Source organism: Staurois parvus, unplaced genomic scaffold, assembly GCF_062004578.1.
Source record: "Staurois parvus isolate SC_StPar_1 unplaced genomic scaffold, SC_StPar_1.0 ptg000409l, whole genome shotgun sequence".
In the NCBI taxonomy this organism is placed as follows: Eukaryota; Metazoa; Chordata; class Amphibia; order Anura; family Ranidae; genus Staurois; species Staurois parvus.
This window is the reverse complement of record NW_028318205.1, coordinates 4177465-4204059: the sequence shown is the minus strand read 5'-3', so window position 1 is coordinate 4204059 and position 26595 is coordinate 4177465. Positions and strand designations below refer to the sequence as shown.

At 44.7% G+C, this 26595-nt stretch overlaps 1 protein-coding gene across 1 annotated transcript in view; it reads right to left on the bottom strand.

Annotated features, from left to right (window-relative positions):
* Window positions 1–3303: 3303 nt before the first annotated feature.
* ALLC (allantoicase) overlaps window positions 3304–26595 on the bottom strand; it is a 47930-nt gene continuing 24638 nt past the window's right edge. Inside the window, exons 7-12 of the mRNA XM_089686704.1 lie at window positions 23921–24053; window positions 12135–12290; window positions 11922–11995; window positions 9059–9167; window positions 5177–5304; window positions 3304–3722 (exon numbers count right to left, since the gene is read on the bottom strand). Coding sequence (XP_089542830.1) covers window positions 3582–3722; window positions 5177–5304; window positions 9059–9167; window positions 11922–11995; window positions 12135–12290; window positions 23921–24053 — 741 coding nt within the window. The 3' untranslated portion in view covers window positions 3304–3581. The remainder of the gene's footprint in view (window positions 3723–5176; window positions 5305–9058; window positions 9168–11921; window positions 11996–12134; window positions 12291–23920; window positions 24054–26595) is intronic.

Genomic DNA, 26595 nt, shown 5'->3' with positions numbered 1-26595 from the left:
CCCTGCCCGTGGCACAGATCGCAGCTGCGAGTGTCAATCACCAGGTCCTGGCCGGTGATTACCCACCGGGTCCCGGCGATTGCCGGCAAACACTGCCACAGAGCACAGCTGCATTGTTTTCAATGCAGCTCTGCTCCGTCAGTTCCCGGCTCACTGTTCCGGAGAGCAGAGCTTAGCTTTCTGGGACAGCGTGCAACAGTGAAGTACCCCCCCCCCCTTCCCGCCCACTAGTAAAACACTCTCATCACACAGTTAACCCTTTGATTGCCTAAAAAAAGTTAACCCCTTCCTCCCCAGTGCCATTAGTACAGTGTCAGTGTTTTTTTTTGCACTGATCACTGTATTGCTGTCACTGGGGATGTCGGTGACCCCAAGTCAGTTCCCCCCCCAGTGTCAGAATGTCCACCGCAGTCCCGCCATAAGTCACTGATCGCTGCCATAAGTCACTGATTGCCACCATAAGTCGCTGATCGCTGCTATTATTAGTATACAAAAAAAATCCAGTATCAATACCGCCATTTGTAAACACTATAACTTTCACGTAAACCAATTAATTTACACGTATTGGGATTTTTTTTAGCAAAGACATGTCGAATACATTTTGGCTGAAATTTATTATTTTTTTACTGGACATGTTTTATAGCAAAAAATCCAAAATATTGTTTGTTTGTTTTTTTCAAAATTGGCGTTTTTTTTTTTATAGCGCAAAAAATAAAAAACGCACAGGTGAACAAATACAACCGAAAGAAAGCCCAATTCATAGGGAAAAAAGGATGTAAATTTCATGTTTGTGCAGCGTTGCATGACCGCATAATTGTCAGTTAAAATTATGAGGCGCCATAACACAAACCGTTTATGTAACCGCTTCCTGACCGCCCTATAGCAGAAATACTGCTACAGGGTGACACAGGTTTGCAACATCACATACATATATATACATAAGTGATTCACGCTCCCGTGGTTTTCACGCCCCTCCCAGATAGCGTCAGATTACCCATCAGTACATCAGTCATCACATTTAACCTCTTGATTGCCAGAAAGATGCTCATGCACAATAAACCTCCATTGCTAGTATAATGTCTGAACGTATCAATATGTTTGATCAGATCAGCACTATACCAGCGTTCACATTAGTATAGTGTCGCCAAAAATGCAGCATTAGCATGATCAGCTCCGGCACCTGCCAGCATCTGCATTTAGCCCCTACGCTTTTTCTTCCCCCCCCCCCCCCGTTCTCCCCCAGCAGGTTGCTGTCACTTGATACATTGCACACAAAACTGCAGTGTTGGCAGAATCAGGCCTGATCTCTGTTAGAACTTGTCGGCAAATTTTGATGACTCTCATATGCAGCAGAGTGCCAGTACTAGTGCCGCGCTACCTTTTGGTGAACTGTCGAGTACTAGTGGCCTAGTACTTCCTGGTCTTTCACATACCTCTTAGATTGTAAGCTCCAAGGGGCAGGGCCCTCCTAACCCTCTTGTATTGAACTGCATTGTTGCTGTATTGTCTCCCGTTATATTGTACAGTGCTGAGCAAACTGTTGGCGCGATATAAATCCTGTATATTAATAATAATAAGACCAGCACTGCAGTATCACTTGGTGACGTGGCGAGTCCCATAAGTGCAGTACAAGCTGGTGCGGTGGCGAGCACAAGTATTGTCCCGCAACCACCAAGAATTCGCACACGGGCCCGTAGAGCCCCTAGTATCCTTTCGGATGTGCTTGCAAATCTCCCATTCACTGCCTAACCTGGAATTCAGGTGGAAATAGCAAATTTAACTACTCCCCTTGATTTTTTTGGAGCTGTTTTTCACGAAAGATCTGTATGCATTGATTGTGGATCAAAGCAATTTATATGCTCAACAGTTTATCGCCGCCAACCCAGATTCAAACCTTGCCAAACTCATTACGGTTTCTGAATTTAAATTTTTTTTAGACCTAACCCTCAACATGGGCATTACTAAAAAAAATGAATTGTGGTTGTATTGGTCCACAGACCTGATTCATCATATGCCCGTGTTCTCCGCTGCCATGGCCAGGCATAGATATGAGAGTATAATGTGTTTTATGCCTTTCAACAACAATATATTCTGCCATCCTTAGGGTGACCCTGAATTTGACCGGCTCCACAAAATTCAGCCCCTCACAAATCACCTTAACCAAAAAATTGCAGATGTCTATACTCCCCAGCAAAAAATCTGCATTGATGAGCCCCTCATTAATTTTTTCTGGCCACCTTGCATTCAAACAATTTCTGCCCAGCAAGCGTGCCAGATATGGGGTCAAGATGTAGAAGACCTGTAAGAGGGCAACAGGCTATACTTTTCGGATTTACAAGGGCTTGAGGTGATTGTAGCCGTATTAGTGCATTTGCGACAGAAACAATTGAGTTCTGACGTGATACTTTTTTTATTTGCAATAACATACAATTTTGAGGACAGGTTTTTGGGGTATGTCCCCTTCTTCAAGGTTTTAGCTTTTTTTGGATATTTTTTATCACAGAAATGAGAAAATATCGTTTTTTTTAAAAAATGTTTTTTTATAGTGCCAAAAATAAAAAGTGCACAGGTGATCAAATACCACCAAAAGAAAGCTCTATTTGTGTGAAAACAACGACATAAATTTCATTTATGTACCATATTGCATGACCACGCAATTGTCAGTTAAACTAGTGCAGTGCTGTATAGCACAAAAATGGCGTAAATTGCAGTATCTAAACCATAGTTTGTAGATGCTATAACGTTCACACAAAACAATCAATATACACTTATTGGGATTTTGTTTACCAAAAACATGTAGCAGAATACATTTTGGCCTAAATTTATAACTTTGAGTTTACTATATATTTTTTATAGCCAAAAGTAAAAAATATTGTTTTTCTTCAAAATTTTTGGTCTTTTTTTGTTTATAGCGCAAAAAAATAAAAAGTGCACAGGTGATCAAATACCACCAAAAGAAAGCTCTATTTGTGTGAAAAAAGGACGTAAATTTTGTTTGGGTACAGCATTGCATGACCATGCAATTATCAGTTGAATTAGTGTAGCGCCGAGTAGCACAAAGAGGCCTGGTCATTAAGGGGGGTAAATCCTCTAGAGGGCAAGTGGTTAAGTTTGCATAGGCAGATTAACAGAAATAAAAATACAATAAATGCAGAGTCTGCAATTAGCACCATCATGGAGCAGAAGTGCTCAAAGAGAGCTACAAAATAAATTAAGAAAGTTCCCTTTAGTATACAAGCTTATGTACAAAACAATGGAGTATACAGTTTGATAGGCCAAGAGGCCCAACAGACTTCCTCTCACTGGTATTCACAACATGTTTATTTAAATTCATAACATATTTGCCTTTACATTTCATGTGAATCAAGAGGATCAAGAGATTACAATGTAGAAAAATCACAAATCAGCTTTTCTTTTGACTAACTTTTATGGTATATTCTTGTGGAAGCTGTCATAGAAAATCACAGAGTTGCAGTAGATCTCCACTTTGAGAAATGGTGATTCTCACATAATTCTTAATGTTTTGCAGTCTTAAACTTAACAATTCAACCTCTCCTTTGACTGCTTTTTATAGTATCTTCTTAGGGAAGCTGTCGTGGAAAACCCCAGAGCCGTACTCTGCTTACACCTCCATCTGGAGCAATAGTGATCCTCACATGGGTCATAGCCTCTTGGAGTGAAATTAAAGTTCCGTCAATGAAATGCCTTTTATGAGGTTGAAGCTAAAGACATAGAAGCACACGAAGATAAATTAAATAAACTTTTTACAGAATAATCTGCTCTGCCATGAAACAAAGTGAATACTTATCTGGGCTATTACCAGCATAAGCCAAGGTTAGAATGATGCTTTAGCAGGTTGCATGAGACAAGTTCCAACCTTTATTATGGTCCTCCAGCTAGCCTTGTGTTTAAGACATTACAAAACAGTGCTTGAATGGAGAATTTTTATATTGCTGTAATATTATCTATGTGTCCATCTTTAGTAATAAGAACAGCTAGAATCATGGAAGAGGTTTGCAGCAGTAATTTGATGGTAGCTGTCCAGTTGTGTCTCAGCGCAATGGAGCAGAATGTTCATTACTCTCAGTACAGTAGAGTTAACCACACATGTTATATGCTACATGTTACATGCTTGCTATTAAATATGTCACGATCAACTGTTAGTTGTATTATAATAAAGTGAGAGCACCTGGGAACAACAGCAACTCAGCAATGAAGTGGTAGGCCACGTAAAATGACAGAGTGGGGTCAGCGCATGCTGAAGCGCACAGTGCGCAGAAGTCACCAACTGTCTGGAGGGCCAATAGCTAAAGACCTCCAAACTTCGTGTGACCTTCAGATTAGCACAACTGTGTGTAGAGAGTTTCAAGGAATGAGTTTCCATGGCCGGGCCACTGCACCCAAGCCTTACATTACCAAGTGCAATGCAAAGTGTCAGATGCAGTGGTGTAAAGGATGCCGCTACTGAACTCGAGTTGCCAGGAGAACGGTACTTGCCTGACTGCATTGTGCCAAGTGTAAAGTTTGTTGTAGGGGGTATTATGGTGTGGGGTTGTTTTTTTAGTGGTTGGGCTTGTTCCCTTAGTTCCAGTGAAGGGAACTCTTAATGAGGCAGCATACCAAGACATTTTGGACAATATCATGCTCCCAACTTTGTGGGAACGATTTGGGAATGACCCCTTTCTGTTCCAACATGACAACGCACCAGTGCACAAAGCAAGGTCCATAAAGGCATGGAGGAGCGAGTTTGGGGTGGAGGAACATGACTGGCCTGCACAAAGTCCTAACCTCAACCCAATAGAATACATTTGGGATGAATTAGGGCGGAGACTGTGAGCCAGGCCTTCTTGTCTGACATCAGTGCCTGACCTCACAAATGCATTTCTGGAAGGATGGTCAAACATTCCCATAGACAAACTCCTAAATCTTGTGGATAGCCTTCCCAGAAGAGTTAAAGCTGTTATAGCTGCAAAGGGGGGGTCAACTCAATATTGAACCCTACGGGCTAATGGGATGCCATTAAAGTTCATGTGCGTGTAAAGGCAGGCATCCCAATACTTTTGGCAATATAGTGTATATGTCACTCCCACTGTTGTCCTAACATCTCCTCCAAAAACTGCAAGAACAGAATCTACTCCTTTAGTATTTTATACTAGGACATTTGCCTTTGAAATACCTGTGTAATAGGAAGAAGTGTTTTCCAAATGTCGTCCAACTTTGTACCCCATTTTGCTTTGGTTTTCTCTTCCTCTTCTTTAGGTGTCAGAATTGCAGTTTCTATCTTACATGAGTTGGGTGCATTGCCTGGCATAAACAGAAACAAGCTCACTCTATTAACCCTAAAATCCGAGAATCCTCACAAAAGACTTTGTTCAACAAGATCATGGAAAACTAAAATGGATTTGAGCCCTGGTTCACACCGATGTGACTTGTCATTCTATTTGACAATTCCAGATTGGTGCGACTCCGACTTTGCGGTGTGGCACCAATTTTGAAAAAAGGTTCCTGTACTATATTTTCTGATTTCATGTGTGATCTGCATAGATATCTGTGCATGAAGTCGCACAGATGTCAGGCAAGCCACACATAAAATCGCACTGGCCAGTGGCTTTGAAATCACGCTATTTCACCAGAAGTTTTCAAAGCCACATTTAGTGTGAACCAGGGCTCAGTCACTTATATAGGTACTTATATAGCGCCGTCATTATATATATGTATATATATATATATATATATATATATATTATGATGCCATTTGGACTACTTTCTCACAATTTCTATTTTACACAGAAACATGTAATACAGTGTGCTTCTATGACAATTAAGTTGCAAAATATTAAAGGGCTTAATAGTAAATTTTAGTTTTCTGATTACCTCTAAGGCTGGCCATACATACAGTACACTTCTCAAAAAAATTAAAAGAACACTTTGAAAACACATCAGATCTCAATGGGGAAAAATATTATGCTGGACATCTATATTGATATGAACTGGGTAATGTGCTAGGAACATAAGGATGCCCCATCGTTTGATGAAAATGAAAATTATCAACCTACAGAGGACTGAATTCAAAGGCACCCTGAAAATCAAAGTGAAAAAATTATGCAGCAGGCTAGTCCATTTTGCTGACATTTCATTGCAGCTACTCAAAATGGCACTCAGTAGTTTGTATGGCCCCCACGTGCTTGTATGCATGCCTGACAACATTAGGGCATGCTCCTAATGAGATGACGACTGGTGTCCTGGGGTATTTCCATCCAGATCTGGACCAGGGCATCACTGAGCTCCTGGACAGTCTGAGGTGCAACCTAGTGGCATCGGATGGACCAAAACATGATATCCCAGAGGTGTTCTATTGGATTTAGGTCAGGCGAGCATGGGGGCCATTCAATGGAATCAATTCCTTCATTCTCCAGGAACTGCCTGCATACTCTCACCAATTGCGGCTGGGCATTGTCTGACAAGGGGTCCAAGGATTTCATCCCAATACCTAATGGCAGTCAGGGTGCTATTGTTTAGCCTGTAGAGGTCTGTGCGTCCCTTCATGGATATGCCTCCCCAGACCATCAATCAAATGGTTATGCTGAACAATGTTACAGGCAGCATAACATTCTCCATGGCTTCTCCAGACTCTTTCACATCTGTCACGTGCTCAGAGTGAACCTGCTCTCATCTGTGAAAAGCACAGGGCGCCAGTGGTGGACCTGCCAATTCTGGTGTTCAATGGCAAATGCCAATTGAGCTCTATGGGGCCAGGTAGTGAACACAGGGCCCACTAGAGGATGTTGGGCCCTCAGGCCATCCTCATAAAGTCTGTTTCTGATTGTTTGGTCAGAGACATTCACACTAGTGGCCTGTTGGAGGTAATTTTGTAGGGCTCTGGCAGTGCTCATCCTGTTCCTCCTTGCACAAAGAAGCAGATACCAGTCCTGCTGATGGGTTAAGGACCTTCTACGGCCCTGTCCAGCTCTCCGAGAGTAATGCAGGCCATAGATGGGTCGAAAATCGGCCGATTTTTCGGCTGAAAGTAAAATCGGCCGATTTTCGGTTCGTTAGTGGGTTAATAGGTCGGCCGTTTTTCGGTATTTTGGCAGATTTTTTTTATCGGTAAAGCTGGAAAAAGATCGGCCGATTTTGCCGATCAGCCGATTTTCGCAGCATTTATGGGCAAATCGGCCGATCTTTTTACCGATAAAAAATCTGAGCATAAGCAGTGACCTGGAAGAGGAAGACAAAACGAAGAAAGAAGAAGAAGAGGATGAAGAAGAAGAAGAGGATGAAGAAGAAGAAGAGGATGAAGAAGAAGAAGAGGATGAAGAAGAAGTGGATGAAGAAGAAGAAGAAGAGGAAGAAGAAGAAGATGATGAAGAAGAGGAAGAAGAAGAAGATGAAGAAGAGGATGAAGAAGAAGAAGAAGAAGAAGAGGATGAAGAAGAAGAGGATGAAGAAAAAGAGGATGAAGAAGAGGAAGGAGAAGAGGAAGAAGAAGAGGAAGAAGAAGAGGATGAAGAAGAAGTGGATGAAGAAGAAGAAGAAGAGGAAGAAGAAGAAGATGAAGAAGAGGAAGAAGAGGAAGAAGAAGAGGATGAAGAAGAGGATGAGTAAGAAGATGAAGAAGAGGATGAAGAAGAAGAAGAGGAAGAAGAAGAAGAGGAAGAAGAAGAAGAGGATGAAGAAGAAGAAGAGGATGAAGAAGAAGAGGAAGGAGAAGAGGAAGGAGAAGAGGATGAAGAAGAAGAAGAGGATGAAGATGATGAAGAAGAAGAGGATGAAGAAGATGAAGAAGAAGAAGAGGATGAAGAAGAAGAAGAATTCCAGTCCGGCAAAAAGTGTCCCTGCAGAGAGCTAAGCTATTTCTTTGACAGTTCCTTGACATTTATAGCGGCTGCAACAATGTATCTGTTTCCGAATAAAAACATCTGTATCCAAAATGGATACAAATAGATACAATGTTGCAGCCGCTATAAATGTCAAAGAACTGTCAAAGAAATAGCGGAGCTTTCTGCAGAGACACTTTTTGCCGGCTGTAGACGGGATGAAAATCGGACGATTTTTTTTTTTTTACCGTTCCTGATAACGTCGGCCGATTGAACGGCTGATTTTTCATTTTTTTAAAGAAAAATCGGCCGATTTTCTCCCCATCTATGGCCTGCATAACTGCCTGTCTCCTGGAATCCCTTCCCTGCTCTTGAGGAGTTGGACTGCCTGTGCAACCTCTGAGAGTCCAGGTATCGTATCATGCTACCAGTAGTGACAATGACCCTAGCCAAATGCAAAACTAATTTTTTTGAGCAGTGTATATAGGGGAATTTACTAAAAACCAAAGCAAACATAATCAGTAGCAGCTGTGCATAATAGCCAATCAGCTTCTAAACTCAGCTTGTTCAATTAGGTTTTAAAATGAAAGCTAGAAGCTAATTAATTGCCATGCGCTGCTGCTCCAGATTCTGACTGCTCCAGTTTTAGTAAATTCCCCTAATAGATTGTTTTTTGTTCACTCTGCAGACTAAATGAAGAAATCTAATTCCTCCATCCACATCATACAGTGCAGGTGGACGAGTCTTGATCTACAGCTATCGTATACTGACAGTCAGTCTTGGCACCTATCAGAATACCCAAAGAATGGCTGTACCTGATTGGATGCAGCCACTGTCTGGCTGACAGTTTTCCACCTGGCTCCTTCAATTTTTCAATCAAAGCATATCAGGCACTAGGAAGCTAACAGGGCCGCCCATGATCAAGGCTGCATGAACTAGCAGATATGGTGTGTGTGATAAAAGATATGAATAGCAGGACATCAAATTACACAGGCTATTCAGTCTACGAATAGAGCAGCAGTAAATGGCTGGAGCCAGCACCCTTTAACAAGGCACCTGCTGACTTCAAGTAGTAAATATTACATATTAATTGTCAATATTTATATGTTGCACCAAACACTCATTCTTGCCATCAGCCAGAACATTCTTCTTGGGTACGTCCAGCATTTTCATAAGGTTTAATTGCTCCTAATGTATATTCTATAGATCAGGTAAACTGCAAGCTGGCTTAATCACCATACCTTTGAAATGGTTGGTGTCTATTTCTATATGTGTTATGAGACCTGGGTGACCAAGACGAAAAACTGTCCATTCATTTCCTGGAACCTGGAGAATGCCTTTGTCATTTGCCTATAAGGAAAAAATGTAACTGATGAAACATTACACTTTTTCCAAACATATAGTCATAAAACTGTATGGCGGTGTATTCTTTCAAGGGGTTTGGTAACACGTGCAGAGACAGCTGAAATATTCCAGAAAATAAAAGAATTGTATACTAGACTTATTGAGATCAGGCATTCCTGACCTACAGTTGTGAACTGACCGATCTTTTTTAAAGAAAGCCTCCAGTTTACTTGCAAAATGTAAGATCAGAATTGTGGGAGGATGTAAGTAGATGGGGAAAACTGTACTTAAAGTAAAGTGGAGTTCCGGCCCCTGCTACCTACCCCACAAAAAAGTTAAAAGCCAGCAGCCACAAATACTGTGGCTGCTGGCTTTTAATAGAAGGGCACTTACCTGTCCAGGGATCCATCAGTGTCCTCACCCCGAACTTATTCTTTAAACGTCTTTTAGATGCTGGAGCCGCCATCTTGACTAAGGGAAACAGGCAGAGAAGCCAGTTCCCTACTGCGCATGCACAAAGTGTGCTGTGGTTTGTGAATGGGCTGCAGTCCTCTGGGACCTTGAAAGTGTCCCAGAGGGCTGCAAGGGGGGTGCCGAACTGAGCTGGAAATGGGAGCAGGTACCTGTCAAAAACAGGTACCAGCTCCCCCTCCCCCCCAAAGGTGCCAAATGTTGCAGTGGAGGGACGGAGAAGGCAGGAAAGCAGAGCTTCCACTTTTTTGTGGGACTCTACTTTAAGGATTTCAGTGCTCTGACCTACTGTCTGCAAGTGCCAAATCAATCCAGTTCTTTGACCTGTAGCAAAGATCCAGTGTACCTTAGGATGTTGGAGAATGTGTCTATACTTAGTTGGGGTATTGGAGATGTACTGAAGCTGGCTACAACTCCCAGAAATTCCTCACACTGGATCTTGCAGTTAGTTATGCAAGAGAATACTATTTCCTGTATCTACTCACCATACTCTACTACTACTACTACTACTACTACTACTACTACTACTCTACTCACTCAGATCCTCTGTTGTTGTTAATAACTGAGATTTCCTAAGGCTACAATTGCAGCTGTAATTTGATCCAATTTGTAGTGCATCTTGGGTGCATATTTGATGCAATTTTGATACATTTTTATGCAATTTTCATGCCTCTGCGGGTTTTTTTTGCCAATGATAAGCATATCTGCTGTGACAGGGGAAGAAGCACTTAAATCTTAAAGAAAGATGCAAAAAATCATATGTAGATGAGTTTTCGTCCATTTCAATTGAAGTCTATGGGGCCAAAATCATGCTGGAATCACACCAAAATGGTACAGGACCCTTTTTCAAAATTGCAACATGCTGTGCTGCATTGAGGTGAACAGGCACCATTGAAAGCAATGTGATTTCCATTATCATGTGATTCTGTGCGACTCAAGTCACATCTGAAATCACAATGTTAACCAGGCCTTAAGACGCAAGTAAAGCTCAAGTGTCATTGGGATATTTGTCTACAACTGGCATGTACTGTATAAATACACCAAGCAAATATGCAAACCGCACTAACTGTTTTTTTACTAATCATGGAAAATAAATATTTGCATGTATTTGGATAGTACAACAAGCAATGATAATCTAAAATAACAGCAGTGTTCTTTTCAATGACATTTAAGATTTTGGTGGCGGTTGATGGGCTTCACGTCCCATCAGTATTGTATGTCTCACAGGTTTCACTACCTGTGACTTCCTGATTTGGCTTAAATATATGTTTTTGATTAACCAATGTTTCAAACGATGGACAAAAGTAATGAAAATACTCACAAAATCACTAAGCAAGCAAACTCAGTAGTTCCTAAAGATTTATTGAATATCATTGAAAGTGGATCTAAACCCAATCATTAAAATCTCACAAATATTTAGCATGTTAAAGTATTACTAAAGCCAAAATTTTTTTTTAGTTTTGGATAGAGTGGAGAGGGATTAGAACTCCTGTCAGATTTTTATTGTTGTTTGTACCCCCATTAGAGAGATTCCCCTTCTCTATTTGGCCTGTTTACCCTTGTCATTGAAAGTGAAAGTAAAAGAAAATCCCAAATTTTGAGATGTCCCCGAAAAAGTAATAGAGGAGAAATCTTCCAATGGGAGCACTAGTTCTGGTGACCTGGGGATCCCCAAATAATGCCCTTAATTTGTAGGGATTTTCTCTCACTTCCTGTTTGGCTATGGAACAGGAAGTGAAGGTAAATCTCAGCAATGGGGCACAGATGGCGAAAAAAAATCCAACAGGAGTTATTACCCTCCCTTACTCTATCCAAAATAAAAAAAAAAGTTTTCTCTATAGTTCTACTTTAATGTCATTTCAGAAGTACTTTTATATGTTTTAATCTGCACTTCCTGTTGTAGAATGTCTATTCCTGTCTTCTGATTGTGCTTCTGTTTTTTCCTCTCTGTCACATTTGCTTCCAATGGCGATTATAAGGGTTTGCTATTGTAAAAAAGGTTGAAAGAAGTATTTTTGAAAAGAAAAAACCAAGATAATTGTTTATGACACACAGGGGTAGCTTTACTAAAACTGGTGCAGCTGTGCATGGTAGCCAATCAACTTTTAACTCCAGCTTGTTCAATTAAGCTTTGGCAATAAAGCCAGGAAGTTGAATGGTTTCTATTCAGAGCTGCACCAGATTTTGCACTCTTCAGTTTTAGTACATAACCCCCACCGTCTTTTAGCAAACTAAATATCATTTAGTTAAATCACACGACTTAATGCATATTCTGGTATATTCGTTTACCTTTAATATTGGAGGCCGATCTAGTCTTCTCGCTGTTTCCCAGCCATCACCCATATCCGCTGCTCTTCCTGTTGCTGTATGTTAAATCAACACAGTTACACAAAAAATTAAATATTTTAAGGAAAGTGATGTAAATAGTGACCAGTTTCCATAATCTTATGTGTGCTCTGTTTATAGCATATGACGGAAGGTATTAGCTCGCTTTGTAGATACCTATAAGATTCCGAGGATGTCCATAATGTGCGTCACTGAACCCAAGACAGACACCTCCATTAGCCATTGACAGAAGATCCTCCAAGTCATTTGGACCACACAAGGACCAGTTTCTCTGTCCAATGCCGTACACTTTAAATCTTGCTATCCCACCATCTGTAAAAACATTTTAAAAATCTGTTAAGATATTCATAGATGTCAAGATAGTAGGTGATCAAACATTTTCGGTTCAGTGTGTTGGAGATGACACATTAAGTAGTTATCTTTTTCTTGTGTGACAAGGTCTATTGCCAGTGGTTTGTAGCTTCCTCTTGGGAGAAGCCTGAGAGCACTATGAGACTGTCAAATACCCCCTAAATAGTTTGTTTGTGAGACTCATTGCTCAATGTAAAGTGAGGAATACATGCTTTATGAGATGTCCACATTTTTAGACACTCTGCTGTAGCCCAAAAGTGCTCAGCCTTTTGAAGAGTGAGGGCTAATTAGGTAATTTGAAAAAGAGAAGAAGGTGCCTCTAAGTGCAGTATAGACAATTTATTAGTGAACAATAGATAAATTGCACTTACAAGATAAATAGTTAAAAAGACTCATTGTGTGGTGTATTAAGATCCAGATGAGACATCCAGCCGTCCAGCAGCAGCCCTGCCTATAGGATCAGGAAGTAAGACCTAGGATGTGTCTGTGTATCAAAATGAGGCTTGGAGAGCAGAGTCGAATGTAGGAGGTGAAGGGGGGCAGTAACGCATTTCGGAGCATGCTCAGTAGGCTCCTTCTTCAGACCTGTTATCCTACAGCTACAGAGGTTGGACTCTAACAAGCATGCCATATATAATATACATACTGTTATGATCCGCCAGGTGGTGCCTCAGGCTGCCAACTGACAGACCTACCCAGAGCGTGAGGTCTAAGCCCGGGCTGTGCTTTCACCAGGGCCCCTGATGGTGGGGATGAACTTGAAACAGTCCCGGACCAGGTCACGACCTCTGAGCAGGCCCACCAGTGGCTGAGGAAACCTCCGGGGACGTATGCAGGTACCGGAGAGCCAGATGTGAAGCGGATGGCGGCCCCAGCAGGGTAGTAACGGATCGTGGTCCCGTGGGGGTAAGCGAGGTACAGAATCGGCGGGCAAAGAGTAGTCGGGTCACACGCAGGGTCAGCAGGGTAAGTCAGTCCGTAGAATGGTCAGGGCAATCCGGGTCAATCACAGGAGCAGGCAGAGTAGTCAGGGCAATCCGGGTCAATCACAGGAGCAGGCAGCGTAGTCAGGGCAATCCGGGTCAATCACAGGGGCAGGCAGCGTAGTCAGGGTCAAACAGGGTCACTAGATGGGTGCAGGAACTCGGAATCACAGATAGACCTTGCGGCAATTACTGACAGTGCAGGGCATCTTTAAATAGTGCGCCCTGCACTGTCATTGGCCGCCCAGAACGTGCCACCGGGCTGTCATTGGCCGTCCGAGGCGCGCCCGTGGCTTCCACTGCGCATGCGCGGCATCCTGTCATCGACCTGGTGCCTGTGTCCCGGCGTGAGCCATCGCCAGCGCGCATGCGCCGGCCGACGGGACGCCGCGATCCCTGACATTGCCCCCCCCCCCTATGGGCACCCTCCGGGAGCCCCACTGATTTCTCCACCGCGGGTGGCCACGAAAAAATTTCCGGATGAGCCTGGGGGCGTGAACATTCTGGATGGGTTCTCCTCAGAGCCATAACCCTTCCATTTTATCAGGAACTGCGTCTGGCCCCCCTCTTTCGACAACTGAGGATAGTCTCCACTTCATATTCCTCCTGGTCACCTATGGCGACTGCCTCGGGAGGTCTGGATTCACGGTCCAAGAAGGGGTCCGGTCTGGATGGCTTCAGGAGAGACACATGGAACACAGGATGTATCTTGAAGGTTCGCAGAAGCTCGAGTTCGTAGGCCACCTCGTTGACTACTCGTTTTACCGGAAATGGGCCGATGTACTTGGGTCCCAGCTTCCGTGAAGGGCACAGCATCTTCAAGTTGGTGGTTGCCAGCCACACCTGATCCCCTGGTTGAAGCAGTAACTCTCCTCTTCTTTTCCTGTCGAACGCCCTTTTACTGTCCTCTTGGGCTTTAGCGATGGCTTCCTGAATCGTTTTGTTATTGACAGAAAAGAAGGTCAAGATGTCTTGAGACGCCGGTACCGGATTTTCAGGCATCAGATCAGGGAGGAATGTGGGATGATACCCGTAATTGGAAAAGAACGGGGATTGACCCGTAGCTGAGTGATTCGAGTTGTTGTACGAGAATTCTGCGGAAGGCAACAACGTCAGCCAGTCATCCTGAAGGTAGGATGTGTAGCATCGTAAGTACTGTTCCAGCGTTTGGTTGGTCCTCTCGGTTTGGCCATTGGTCTGTGGATGGTAGGCGGATGAAAGCGACAGCTTGATTCCCAGTGCTATACACAAGGCGTTCCAGAACCTGGAGGTGAATTGGACTCCCCGATCCGACACTATATCTTCGGGAACCCCATGAAGCCTCACTACTTCCTTAATGAAGATCCGTGCCGTTTCTGGTGCTGATGGGGTCTTCTCCAGGGGTACAAAATGTGCCATCTTTGAGAAGCAGTCGATGATCACCATTATTGCTGTGTAGCCTTGGGATGGTGGGAGTTCGACCACAAAATCCATGGCAATCATCTGCCAGGCCCGTTTGGGTATAGGTAAAGGACGTAACAATCCCCATGCCCTACTCCTGGAGGGCTTGTTCCTTTGACAGGTGGGACAGGTCTGGACGTAACGCTCGCAATCCTGGATCATATCCGGCCACCAGAACGAGCGCCGTAGTAGTTCCAGAGTTTTCGTAACCCCGAAGTGACCCGCCATTGGATGGTCGTGGCAGTGCCCTAGGACCAAGGTTCGCACTTCTTCCGGGACCATGATCCGGTCTTCCTTCCAAAATAGCCCACCGTGGTTCTGGAGGGGCGACCCAGACGGAACTGGTCGTCCTACAGAAGCGTCGAGAAGTCGGGAGCGAAGCTCCGTTTGTAGAGCGAGGAAGCTTCCGGAAGGTAAGATGGTGTCAGGTACCACTGCGTCGTCGGGGTCCTCAAACGTGCGGGATAGAGCGTCTGGTTTTGTATTCTTAGTACCGGGTCGGTACGTTATATGGAATGTAAATCGCAAAAAGAAATGAGCCCATCTTGCCTGGCGAGGTCTCAGTCGTTTTGCCGTTCTTAAATATTCAAGGTTTTTGTGATCTGTGAATATTAGGATTGGGTGTGTGGCTCCTTCCAGTAAATACCTCCATTCTTCTAGAGCAGATTTAATGGCCAGGAGCTCCCGATCTCCAATGTCATAGTTACGTTCCGCCGGTGTCAACTTCCTGGAGAAGAACGCCACAGGGTGCAGTAGTTCCTTGGTACCATTCCTTTGGGACAGCACCGCTCCTACCGCGTTTTCGGAGGCGTCCACTTCCAAAACATACGGGAGAGAAGAATCCGGATGGCAGAGAATGGGAGCTGAGGTGAACAATTTCTTGAGCTTTTCGAATGCCACTTAAAGCGGACCCCTTGTTTCGTCAGTTGCGTGATGGGGGAGACCAGACCGGAGAAGTTCCTAACAAACTTTCTATAAAAGTTAGAAAAGCCGATGAAACGCTGTACCCCCTTTTTGTCGGCGGGAATTGGCCAATCTAAGATCGCCGTGACTTTCTGGGGATCCATCGCGACCCCTGCGGAAGAGAGAACCAGTCCCAAGAACGTGATTTTGCGCTGTTCGAAACAGCACTTTTCTGCCTTAGCGTATAGCCCGTGTTGACGCAGCCGTTCTAATACCCGTGACACGTGACCTCGATGAACCTCCAGTGAGGGGGAAAAAATTAGGATGTCATCCAAATAAACCACCACGAAAACATCGAGGAAATCACGAAAAACATCGTTGATAAAGTGCTGGAAGGTTGCAGGTGCGTTACAGAGCCCAAATGGCATCACCAAATACTCATAGTGGCCGAATCTCGTGCGGAAAGCCGTCTTCCACTCATCCTCCTCCCTGATACGAACAAGGTTATAGGCCCCCCGCAGGTCTAATTTAGTAAATATCATTGCTGAACTCAATCTCTGGTGGAGCTCGGGGACTAGGGGTAAGGGATAACGATTCTTTACCGTTATTTTGTTCAGATCACGGTAGTCTATGCAGGGCCGTAATGACTTGTCCTTCTTCTCTACGAAGAACAGCCCGGCCCCGGCTGGGGATGTGGATGGACGAATAAATCCCTTCCGAAGGTTTTCGTCAATATATTCCCTCCCGATTCCGTTTCAGACAAAGGAAAGATACGGCCGAACGAGATCTCAGACCCTGGTAGGAGGTCTATGGGGCAATCGTAGGAACGGTGCGGAGGAAGAATGTCAGCTCCTCGCTTTCTGAACACGTCTAAGAAGTCATGGTAGGCCGGAGGAATAACCTGGGATAGATTGGTGTCGCCATCCAAGCACAGGAGGAACCGGGGAACCACGGATCCTGTGACGTGGCAGTGACTCAAACAGTAAGGTGACCGAAATTGAATAGTTCCCTTTTCCCAGTCAATCTGGGGTTTATGGGCCCGCAGCCAAGGGAGCCCCAGAATGACTGGAAAAAGGGGAGATGCGATGGCATCCAAACGGAGGAACTCCTGGTGATGGTCTGCCATTGTGGTGAAAATGGGTGGTGTCTCCTGGTCCACCACCCCTGATTTTATACTGGACCCATCTGCCAAGAAGATGTTGAACCCCCTTTCTTTGGTCTGGAGAGGGATTTTTTGCCGGTGGGCAAAAGTCAGATCGATAAAACAACTACAGGCTCCTGAGTCAACGATTGCGGTCACCGACAATGTTCCTCCGGGGAGCTGTAAAGACACAGGTATGGCCAGGTAACTTGACTGATCATCACTTCCTGCAGGTAAAGTAAAAGAAAAGGACGTGGACTTACTCATTTTTGCAGGACAGGAGCGCACCTGGTGACCACCTTCCCCGCAGTACAGACATAGGTTCTGTGATCGTCTCCTCTGACGTTCCTCGACCAATAAGTGGGAACGGGCCAGTCCCAGTTGCATGGGTTCCGGGTTGTGCCCTGATTCCGTGCTTCGCAGATGGCTCCCTGGGGCTGGAGCTGTGTCCCTTGGTGGAATCCATGCCACCCTTTGACCCTGGCTGCTCCTTTCCAGCCGACGTTCCCTTAGTCTACGGTCAATTTGAATGGCTAACTCAATAAGTTTTTCCAGGGAGTCAGGTAGGCCTACTCGTGCCAGTTCGTCTTTGAGAGACTCAGATAGCCCAATGCGGAACTGGTGACATAAGGCCGCATCGTTCCATCTGGTGTCTCCCATGCAACGCCTAAAATCGGACACGTATTCTTCGGCTGTCCGGCGGCCTTGCCGTAGAGAGTATAGGGTAGCCTCTGCGGAAGCAGCCCGCTGAGGGTCGTCATACAAAACAGCCATGGCCTGAAAGAACTCGGTCACGGAGTCAAGATGGGGGTCGTGCTTCTCCATCAGGCGGTGAGCCCAATCCTGGGGCTCATCCTGAAGGAGAGAGACTATAAACCCCACCTTGACGGTCTCGGTGGTGAACGTGCGGGGCTGCAAGTCGAAATACAGGGTTCAAGCGTTCCAGAAGGCTCGGAAGCGGCTCCGGTCACCACGGAATCGCTCCGGCAGGAGAACACGGGGTTCAAGAGCTAGGGATGTGGCAACCGCTCCGGATGCCGGGGCAGCGGGAGGTTCTGCAGATGGAGGACTCTGAGCAGGGGGAGTCAGGGGGGCTAACGACTCCATGCGGTCCTCCAGTCGGGCGCAGCGACTGTGGAAATTCTGGAAAGCCTGGGTCAAAGTTGCCAGGTGCTGGCAAATATCCTCTAGGGACGCCGGTCCACTTCCTGGCTCTGTCATGGCCGCAAGGTACTGTTATGATCCGCCAGGTGGTGCCTCAGGCTGCCAACTGACAGACCTACCCAGAGCGTGGGGTCTAAGCCCGGGCTGTACTTTCACCAGGGCCCCTGATGGTGGGGATGGACTTGAAACAGTCCCGGACCAGGTCACGACCTCTGAGCAGGCCCACCAGTGGCTGAGGAAACCTCCGGGGACGTATGCAGGTACCGGAGAGCCAGATGTGAAGCAGATGGCGGCCCCAGCGGGGTAGTAACGGATCGTGGTCCCGTGGGGGTAAGCGAGGTACAGAATCGGCGGGCAAAGAGTAGTCGGGTCACACGCAGGGTCAGCAGGGTAAGTCAGTCCGTAGAATGGTCAGGGCAATCCGGGTCAATCACAGGAGCAGGCAGAGTAGTCAGGGCCATCCGGGTCAATCACAGGAGCAGGCAGCGTAGTCAGGGCAATCCGGGTCAATCACAGGGGCAGGCAGCGTAGTCAGGGTCAAACAGGGTCACTAGACGGGTGCAGGAACTCAGAATCACAGATAGACCTTGCGGCAATTACTGACAGTGCAGGGCATCTTTAAATAGTGCGCCCTGCACTGTCATTGGCCGCCCAGAACGCGCCCCCGGGCTGTCATTGGCCGCCCGAGGTGCGCCCGTGGCTTCCACTGCGCATGCGCGGCATCCTGTCATCCCCGGCTCGCCGGGACCTGGTGCCTGTGTCCCGGCGTGAGCCGTCGCCAGCGCGCATGCGCCGGCCGACGGGACGCCACGATCCCTGACACATACTTAAGTGATTTGTTAACAGGTAATGGAATACAATGAAATAAAATGATTCAGAATTTAAAATTTTTTATTTTGAATAGCATAATGAATATTTTCCTCCTGCAGCTGCTGAATGCCAGAAGGAGGGAGAGGAGGAAATGCTGGCTTTCAGAGGCTGCAGGTGTCAAATAAATACATAACTGTACTGTAACTGCTGTTTTAAACATTGTGGTTCAAACCTGGGTCGTGAACTCCTCAGAACCTTGCTACATAGCTAAAAAAGGCAAGTTAAGAATGTTTTATGACATGACCATTTGGGAACATATGTCAAAGGTTGCCCTGCACCTTGTTTGTTGTCTAGATATAAAGTGACATGCCATACTTGGTCATTTGGCTCCTTCTCCTGGACCTCTCCGCGGCCTTCGACACAGTTGACCACCCCCTCCTCCTTAATAAACTACTCTCCCTTGGCATCAGAGATACCGCTCTCTCTTGGTTCTCATCCTACCTATCCCTTCAGCGTCACCTACAATGGTGCCACCTCCCCCTCCCTCCCCCTCTCTGTTGGGGTCCCCCAAGAATCTGTCCTTGGACCCCTTCTCTTCTCCATCTACACCTCCTCCCTGGGCAAACTCATACACTCCCAGGGCTTCAACTCTACGCTGACGACACCCAAATCTACCTCTCCACCCGTCTCCTCACCCCCACTATCTCCGCCCGCATCACTCACCTCCTAAACGACATCTCAGACTGGATGTCGCTACATTTCCTCAAGCTCAACCTCTCCAAAACCGAGCTCCTCGTCTTTCCCCCTGCCCATACCCCCCCATCCTATCCATCATCACCAACAACTCCACTATCATTCTTGCCCTGCAAGCCAAAGTCCTTGGCGTCATTCTTGACTCGAACCTCTCCTTCCAACCTCATGTCAAATCACTTACAAACACATGCAGGCTCCACCTCCGCAACATTGCCAAGATACGTACCTTCCTCACCCCTGACACCACCAAACTTCTAGTACACTCCCTCATCATCTCAGGCCTTGACTACTGCAATTCTCTTCTCACCGGCCTACCCAAGTGCAGGCTCTCCCCGCTCCAGACCATCCTGAACTCAGCGGCTAGACTCTTCCACCTCACAACCCGCTCCACCTCTGCCACCCCCCTCTGCCTCTCCCTCCACTGGCTCCCGATTGCCCAACGCATCAAATTTAAACTTCTAACCCTGACCTACAAAGCCGTTCACAACACTGCCCCTGACTACCTCACCAACCTGATCCCCAAGTACCACCCTACCTGTACCCTTCGCTCCTCACAGGACCTCCTTCTATCCTGCTCCCTGGTCTCCTCCTCCCATGCACGACTGCAAGACTTCTCCAGGTCCTCCCACATCCTCTGGAACTCACTGCCCCAATCCATCAGACTGTCGCCTTCCCTCCTCACATTCAGGCGCTCCCTCAAAACCCATCTCTTCAGGGAAGCCTACACCACCCTCACCTAACGGCCATTCTCCCTCTTTCCTCCCACCCCTCATTCCCCTCAGCCACTTCCTACTGTACCATTACCCCCTCCCTCCTAGATTGTAAGCTTGAAAGAGTAGGGCCCTCTTACCCCTCGTACGTTGTTTGTTATTGTTGTACTGTGCCATGTATTGTCCCCCCCCTATTGTACAGCGCTGAGCAAACCCTTTGGCGCTATATAAACTCGATGTAATAATAATAATAATAATTTATTCCAAATTAGATATGGTGAAAAGCTGCTAGCATCTAACAATGTTGACCAACCACATTTGTGCCTTTTACACAGTATAAATAACCATTGTAAAGGAGCAACTGTAGGCCAGTCCTCCCCTGGACTGGCCCATGCACTTGTATGATGTGAATAAACACTTTTTTTGTTCACCGTAAGAGTGTGGCCTGACTGAAATTCCACAACACGGGAGGGAAATGGAGAGGATTGCTTTCGGTATATGCAACCCTACCGTCCCCTCCTGTCCAAGTGTATGCATTGCATACTAGCACATTATGACAGACTTACCTTAGAATGAAGCCATCTAGCGGCGCACTGTCACCACTGACAGGGCTTCCATCTTCACCTGCTCTTCCTTCTGGGTTCATAGGCACCAGCAGTTTGAATGGCCAAGCCGCGATGACATCACTCCTGCACATGCATACAGAAGTCACAGCCACAACACAGGGCTCTGAAGGGACAGCATGAGTATACCGTCTCTTCAAACACAAGCACTCCTGACGTCACTGGCTGCAGATGCAGTAAATATCTCCTAAATTTGCACCGTTTCCTTTTTTATAAGTTTACCTATAGGTACAAGTGTTCAAGCAGTGTTTACTACCACTTTAACCACTTCCCTACCGCCCTATAGCAAAACTACTGCTCCAGGGTGGCAGAGCTGCACAAAATCAAGTATATGTACACGATTTTGCATTTCCAGGTAGGGGGCGCGCACCACCATTGGCATAACAGATGTCAATCACTGGGTCCTGGCCAGAGATTCTCCGCTGACACCTGGCGATCGCCGAGGAACACTGACAGGGGAGAGACCTGTGTGTAAACAACACAGGTCTCTCTCCTGCCAGCAGTAATATTATTATTATTATTACACAGGATTTATATAGCGCCAATGGTTTGCTCAGCGCTTCACATTATAGTGAGAGACAATACAGTAACAATACAGTTCAATACAAGAGGGATTTTAGGGCCCTGCTCCTTGGAGCTTACAATCTAGGAGGGAGGGGTGAATGGTACAATAGGTAATAACTGTGGGGGATGGAGTGGTTGGAAGAGGAGAGGATTCCAGTATTAGCAGAGGGCGGGATAGGCTTCCCTGAAGAGATAGGTTTTCAGTGATCGCCTAAAAGTAAGTAGAGTAGGCGTTAGTCTGATAGATTGGGGTAGAGAGTTCCAGAGGATGGGTGACGCCCTGCAAAAGCGAGCATGGGAGGAGGAGAAGATAAGGGAGCTAGAGAGTAGGAGGTCTTGCGAGGAGCGGAGTGTACAGTTTGGGGGATATTTAGAGATAAGATCGGATATGTAAATTGGGGCAGTGTTGTGGATGGCTTTATATGTCATTGTTAGTGTTTAGAATTTTATCCATTGGGCAACTGGGAGCCAGTGGAGGGATTGGCAGAGAGGGGTGGCAGATACAGAATGGTTATTAAGGTGGATAAGTCTGGCAGCAGCATTCATGATAGATCGGAGTGGGGATAGCCTGTGATGAGGTAGGCCAATGAGGAGGGAGTTACAATAGTCGAGGAGTGTTATGACAAGGGAGTGAATAAGTTACTTAGTGGTTTCTGGGGTTAGGAACGGTCGTATCTTGGACATGTTGCGGAGGTGTAGTCTACAAGATTTTGTCAGCGTTTGGATCTGGGGCTGGAAGGACAGATGGGAGTCTAGGATTACACCTAGTACCCTGGCATGAGGGGATGGACTGATGATTGTGTTACTGATATTTATGGTGAAGTCAGCGGAGGTGGCACGGGCTGGGGGGAATACTAAGAGCTCAGTTTTGGAAAGGTTGAGTTTGAGGAAGTGGAGTGACATCCAAGCCGATATGTCACTTAGTAGGCTAGTGATGCGAGTGGAGACTGAAGGGGTGAGGTGAGGGGTAGACAGATAGATTTGCGTGTCATCAGCATAGAGGTGGTACTTGAAGCCGTGGGAGTTTATCAAGTGACCGAGGGAGGAGGTGTAGATGGAAAAGAGAAAGGGTCCAAGGACGGAGCCTTGAAGGACCCCTACAGAGAGAGGGAGTGAAGAAGAGGTGGCAGTGTTATAGGTAACACTGAAGAAGTGCTGCAATAGATAGGAGGAGAATCAGGAGAGAACAGAGTCTCTGAGGCCAAGAGAGTGTAGTTTTTTGAGGAGGAGGGGATGGTCAACTGTGTCAAAAGCCGTGGAGAGGTCGAGTAGTAGGAGTATTGAATAGTGGCCGTTGGTTTTAGCAGTTATTAGATCATTAGAGAGTTTTAGTAGGGCAGTTTCAGTGGAGTGTAGAGGGCGAAAGCCAGACTGTAAAGGGTCAAGAAGGTTGTTGTTGGTGAGGTGGGAGCTCAGACGATTGTAGACTAAGTAATAGACTAAGTAATATGCTGCTGTGTACTTCTCTGCACAACAGAGAAATACACAGCAGTATGTTTACATAGTAAAACACACACAGAACATACAGTAAAACAGCACACAGTTAACCCTTTGATCACCCCAGATGTTAACCCCTTTCTGCCCAGTGTTATTAGTACAGTGTCAGTGCATTTTATTAGCACTGATCACTGTATTAGTGTCATTGGGATGTCAGTGGCAGTTAGTCAGTTCCCCTCAGTGTCCGAATGCCTGCCAGAGCCCCGCTATAAGTTGCTGATCACTGCCATTGCTAGTATAAAAAAAAATTTCCAGTATATATACCGCCATTTGTAGACGCTATAACTTTCACATAAAGCAAAGACATGTCACAGAATACATTTTGGCCTAAATTTATGACGAAATTTGATTTTTAACCTTTTTGTTTACTGGATATGTTTTATAGCAAAAAGTCAAAAATAGTGAGTTTTTTTTCAAAATTGTCTGTCTTTTTTTGTTTAAAGCACAAAAAATAAAAAACACAGAGGAGATCAAATACCACCAAAAGAAATCTCTATTTGTGGGGAAAAAAGGACAAAAATTTAATTTGGGTGCAGCGTTGCATGACCGCGCAATTGTCAGTGACATATCACAAAAAATGGCCTTAGCAGGAAGGGGGGTATATGGAAGGCAAGTGGTTAAGAACATTAATTGGCTTTTCTAATCATTATTGGGGTCAAGTCGATGTTCATTTTCAGCTGCAAACCAACTGATTTCTAACAGTGAATGTGGTTTTTCATTTGGGAAAGTGCATTCATTCAAAATCAAACAACATCAAATGCACTGATGGATTTTCGCACTACTAATGCATGGCCAGCTTTAATTCCAACCTCCATATCATTAATAAATAAGTTAAACAGCCTCAGTCCAAATATAGAAACCCTGAGGCACACCACTTAAAACCTTGGTACATAGTATGTGAAAATGTAAGTTCTACAGTAAATGTACACAGAATGAAACATAAGAATGTGTATGATGTGTCCACATTTACCAATACCTCTCAGCTCTGTGTATTTCCTGTTACCTGGGTAGATGTTGAGGCGGACATGTGTCCATCTTTTTCTTGAGCTGACATGGAAGTAATTGTGAGAGCTCTCCTCATATCCCGGTTTTAACTCCACCATTTTTAAAAGACAATCCCAGTTTTCTGACTTAAACTAGAAAAAAAAAAAAAAATTAAACTTTGAAGGATCTTTTTATGGTACAGTTTAAGGAGTTGGTAACATAAATTACAAATTGGCATTGATGGTGATGTTGCATGTGATATATTCCTTTCCTTGTTTAATATCTTCATTATTAACAATGAAACTTAATGTTTCCTTATTAATGTTTCATATTTACCACTTGTAGCCAGCAGGTAGCACAGTGGATTTTTTTTGTCACATATATGGTGGGCTGTCCTCCGAGGCCCCGTATAAATAAGTACCAGTGTTTGTGCTTGAAATGTGCTTCTTGTAAACAAAAACTACTGTATGTAAATATATATATATATATATATATATATATATAAAATAGCCGATCAGTGCTCATCTAGGTTAGTGTCAGGGTCAAGATCAGGGTCAGTAGGACTAAAATGAAACCTTTTAGGTGATGTACCCGTATGTTGCCGCTTGTTTCTGGGTTTTTGCACAACCCTGCTGGCCTGTGCAAACCAGCAGGTTTCAGCCAATGATTTTGGCTCTATACAGTACCTGCTGTTCAGCTGTGGCCAATCACAGCACCGAGATCTGTGTTTACAAACACACAGAACTCTGTATACAGACAGTGATCCGGCTGTTTCTTCTTCCTGAAGTCAACTCTGAGTTTAGGGGGGAAAAGCAGCCAGATCTGTGAGTAAAAGCAGCACATATTACACTTGTTAGGTACACAGTTAACCCCTTGATTGCTACTTGATGTTAAACCCACTCCAGCCACTGTCCTTCGTACACCGTATAGTGTACAGTATTATAGCTGATCACTGTATTAGTGTCACCAGCAACTTCAATGTGAGCTAGTCAGTTAGTGTCTCTCCCAGCCAGTGGTTGTTAGCGCCAGATTGCATGCCACACTATCATAATCACACTATAGTTTGCTGATCAATGTCATTAATAGTATAGCTTCTTTAGCTGTGTAAATTCCAATATATATACCATAGTTTGTGTAACTTTCACACAAACCAATTAATATACACTTAATGGAATTTTATTTTTACCAAAAACATGTAAAAGAATATATGTTGACCTAAATTTATGAAGAAATTAGATTTTATTAGATATATTTTATAGAAGAAAAAAAAATATTGTTTTTTTTTTTTTCAAAATGTTCGGTCTCTTTTTGCATATATAATAAAAAATAAAAAACCCAGTGGTGATCAAATACCACCAAAACAAAGCTCTATTTGTGTGGGAAAGAAATTATAAATTTAATTTGTGTACAGCGTTGCATGATCAAGCAGTTGCCAGTTTAAGTAGCACAGTGCTGAATAGCACAAAAATGTCCTGGTCATGAAGAGGGTAAAACTTTCCTGAAGTCAAGTGATTAACACATTTCAAAGTTGCAAAACTGCATTCAAGCATTGTTTTACCTTCCGTCATGAAGGGGTTAATATACTGTATTCTGATTCTCAGGACATACACAAAGATGGATGAGTCAGAGAAATTACACAGCCCTTTCTCTTTTTGCTCATATTGCTCTACATGTAGTTTCAATTAAACACAGACAGTCAGAAAGTGAGCACAAACTGATGTGCTATCTCCAGTCAAGTTATTTGAAAGTTTAGGGAATGTGATTGCAGTGTTAGATACCCACTCTCTACACTTACTGTTGTCAGCATTTCAAATTAAAGGATCACTGTACCCAAAACCAATTTGTCAGTTTTTTTTATCTCTGATGGACTCTTTTGTAGAGACCTTTGTCCCTGAGTTCCTTAGTCTGTTCAGCTGCAGTGGGTATTGTGAAGGGTTCTCAATCTTTGTGCTGAATTTTCTTTTATTTATTCTACTGTATATTTGGTGGTAAAACCCGAAATTTCCATAGGGGTAGAAACAGAGGCAGAAGAATTTATTTATTTGATTTATTTCAGGTACTTATATAGCACCGTCAATTTACGCAGCACTTTACATATATATTGTACATTCACATCAGTCCCTAACCCTCAAGGGGCGTACAATCTAAGGTCCCTAACTCACATTCATACATACACATACTAGGGCCAATTTAGACAGGATCCAATTCACCTACCAGCATGTCTTTGGAGTATGGGAGGAAATCAGAGTACCCGGAGGAAACCCACGCAGGCACAGGGAGAACATGCAAACTCCAGGCAGGTGGTGCCATGGTTGGGATTCAAACCAACAACCCTAGTACTGCCAGGCGGAAGTGCTAACCATTTAGCCACTGTGCTGCCCGAATTAAAGCATTATTAAACCCAAAGCCAAACATTTATTATATTGCAGCTTACTAATCCTTAGATGTGATGGCTGCAATAATTTATTTCTATTTTCATCTGGTGATCTAGCCAGTAAGTCTGTTGTTTTTCAAAAGAACAAGCTTTCTTAGGGCTCGTTCACACTTGACTTTATTTCTAACTCTTGCCAAACGCCCCTATAGTGTTTGACAGGCGTGAGACAGGCGTTTGGGAAGTGTTTTTAACACTCCTCAAAGCTCCCCAAATGCCCTATGCGCGGTTTTGAGGCGATTGATAGGTGTTAAGTGTTAAAA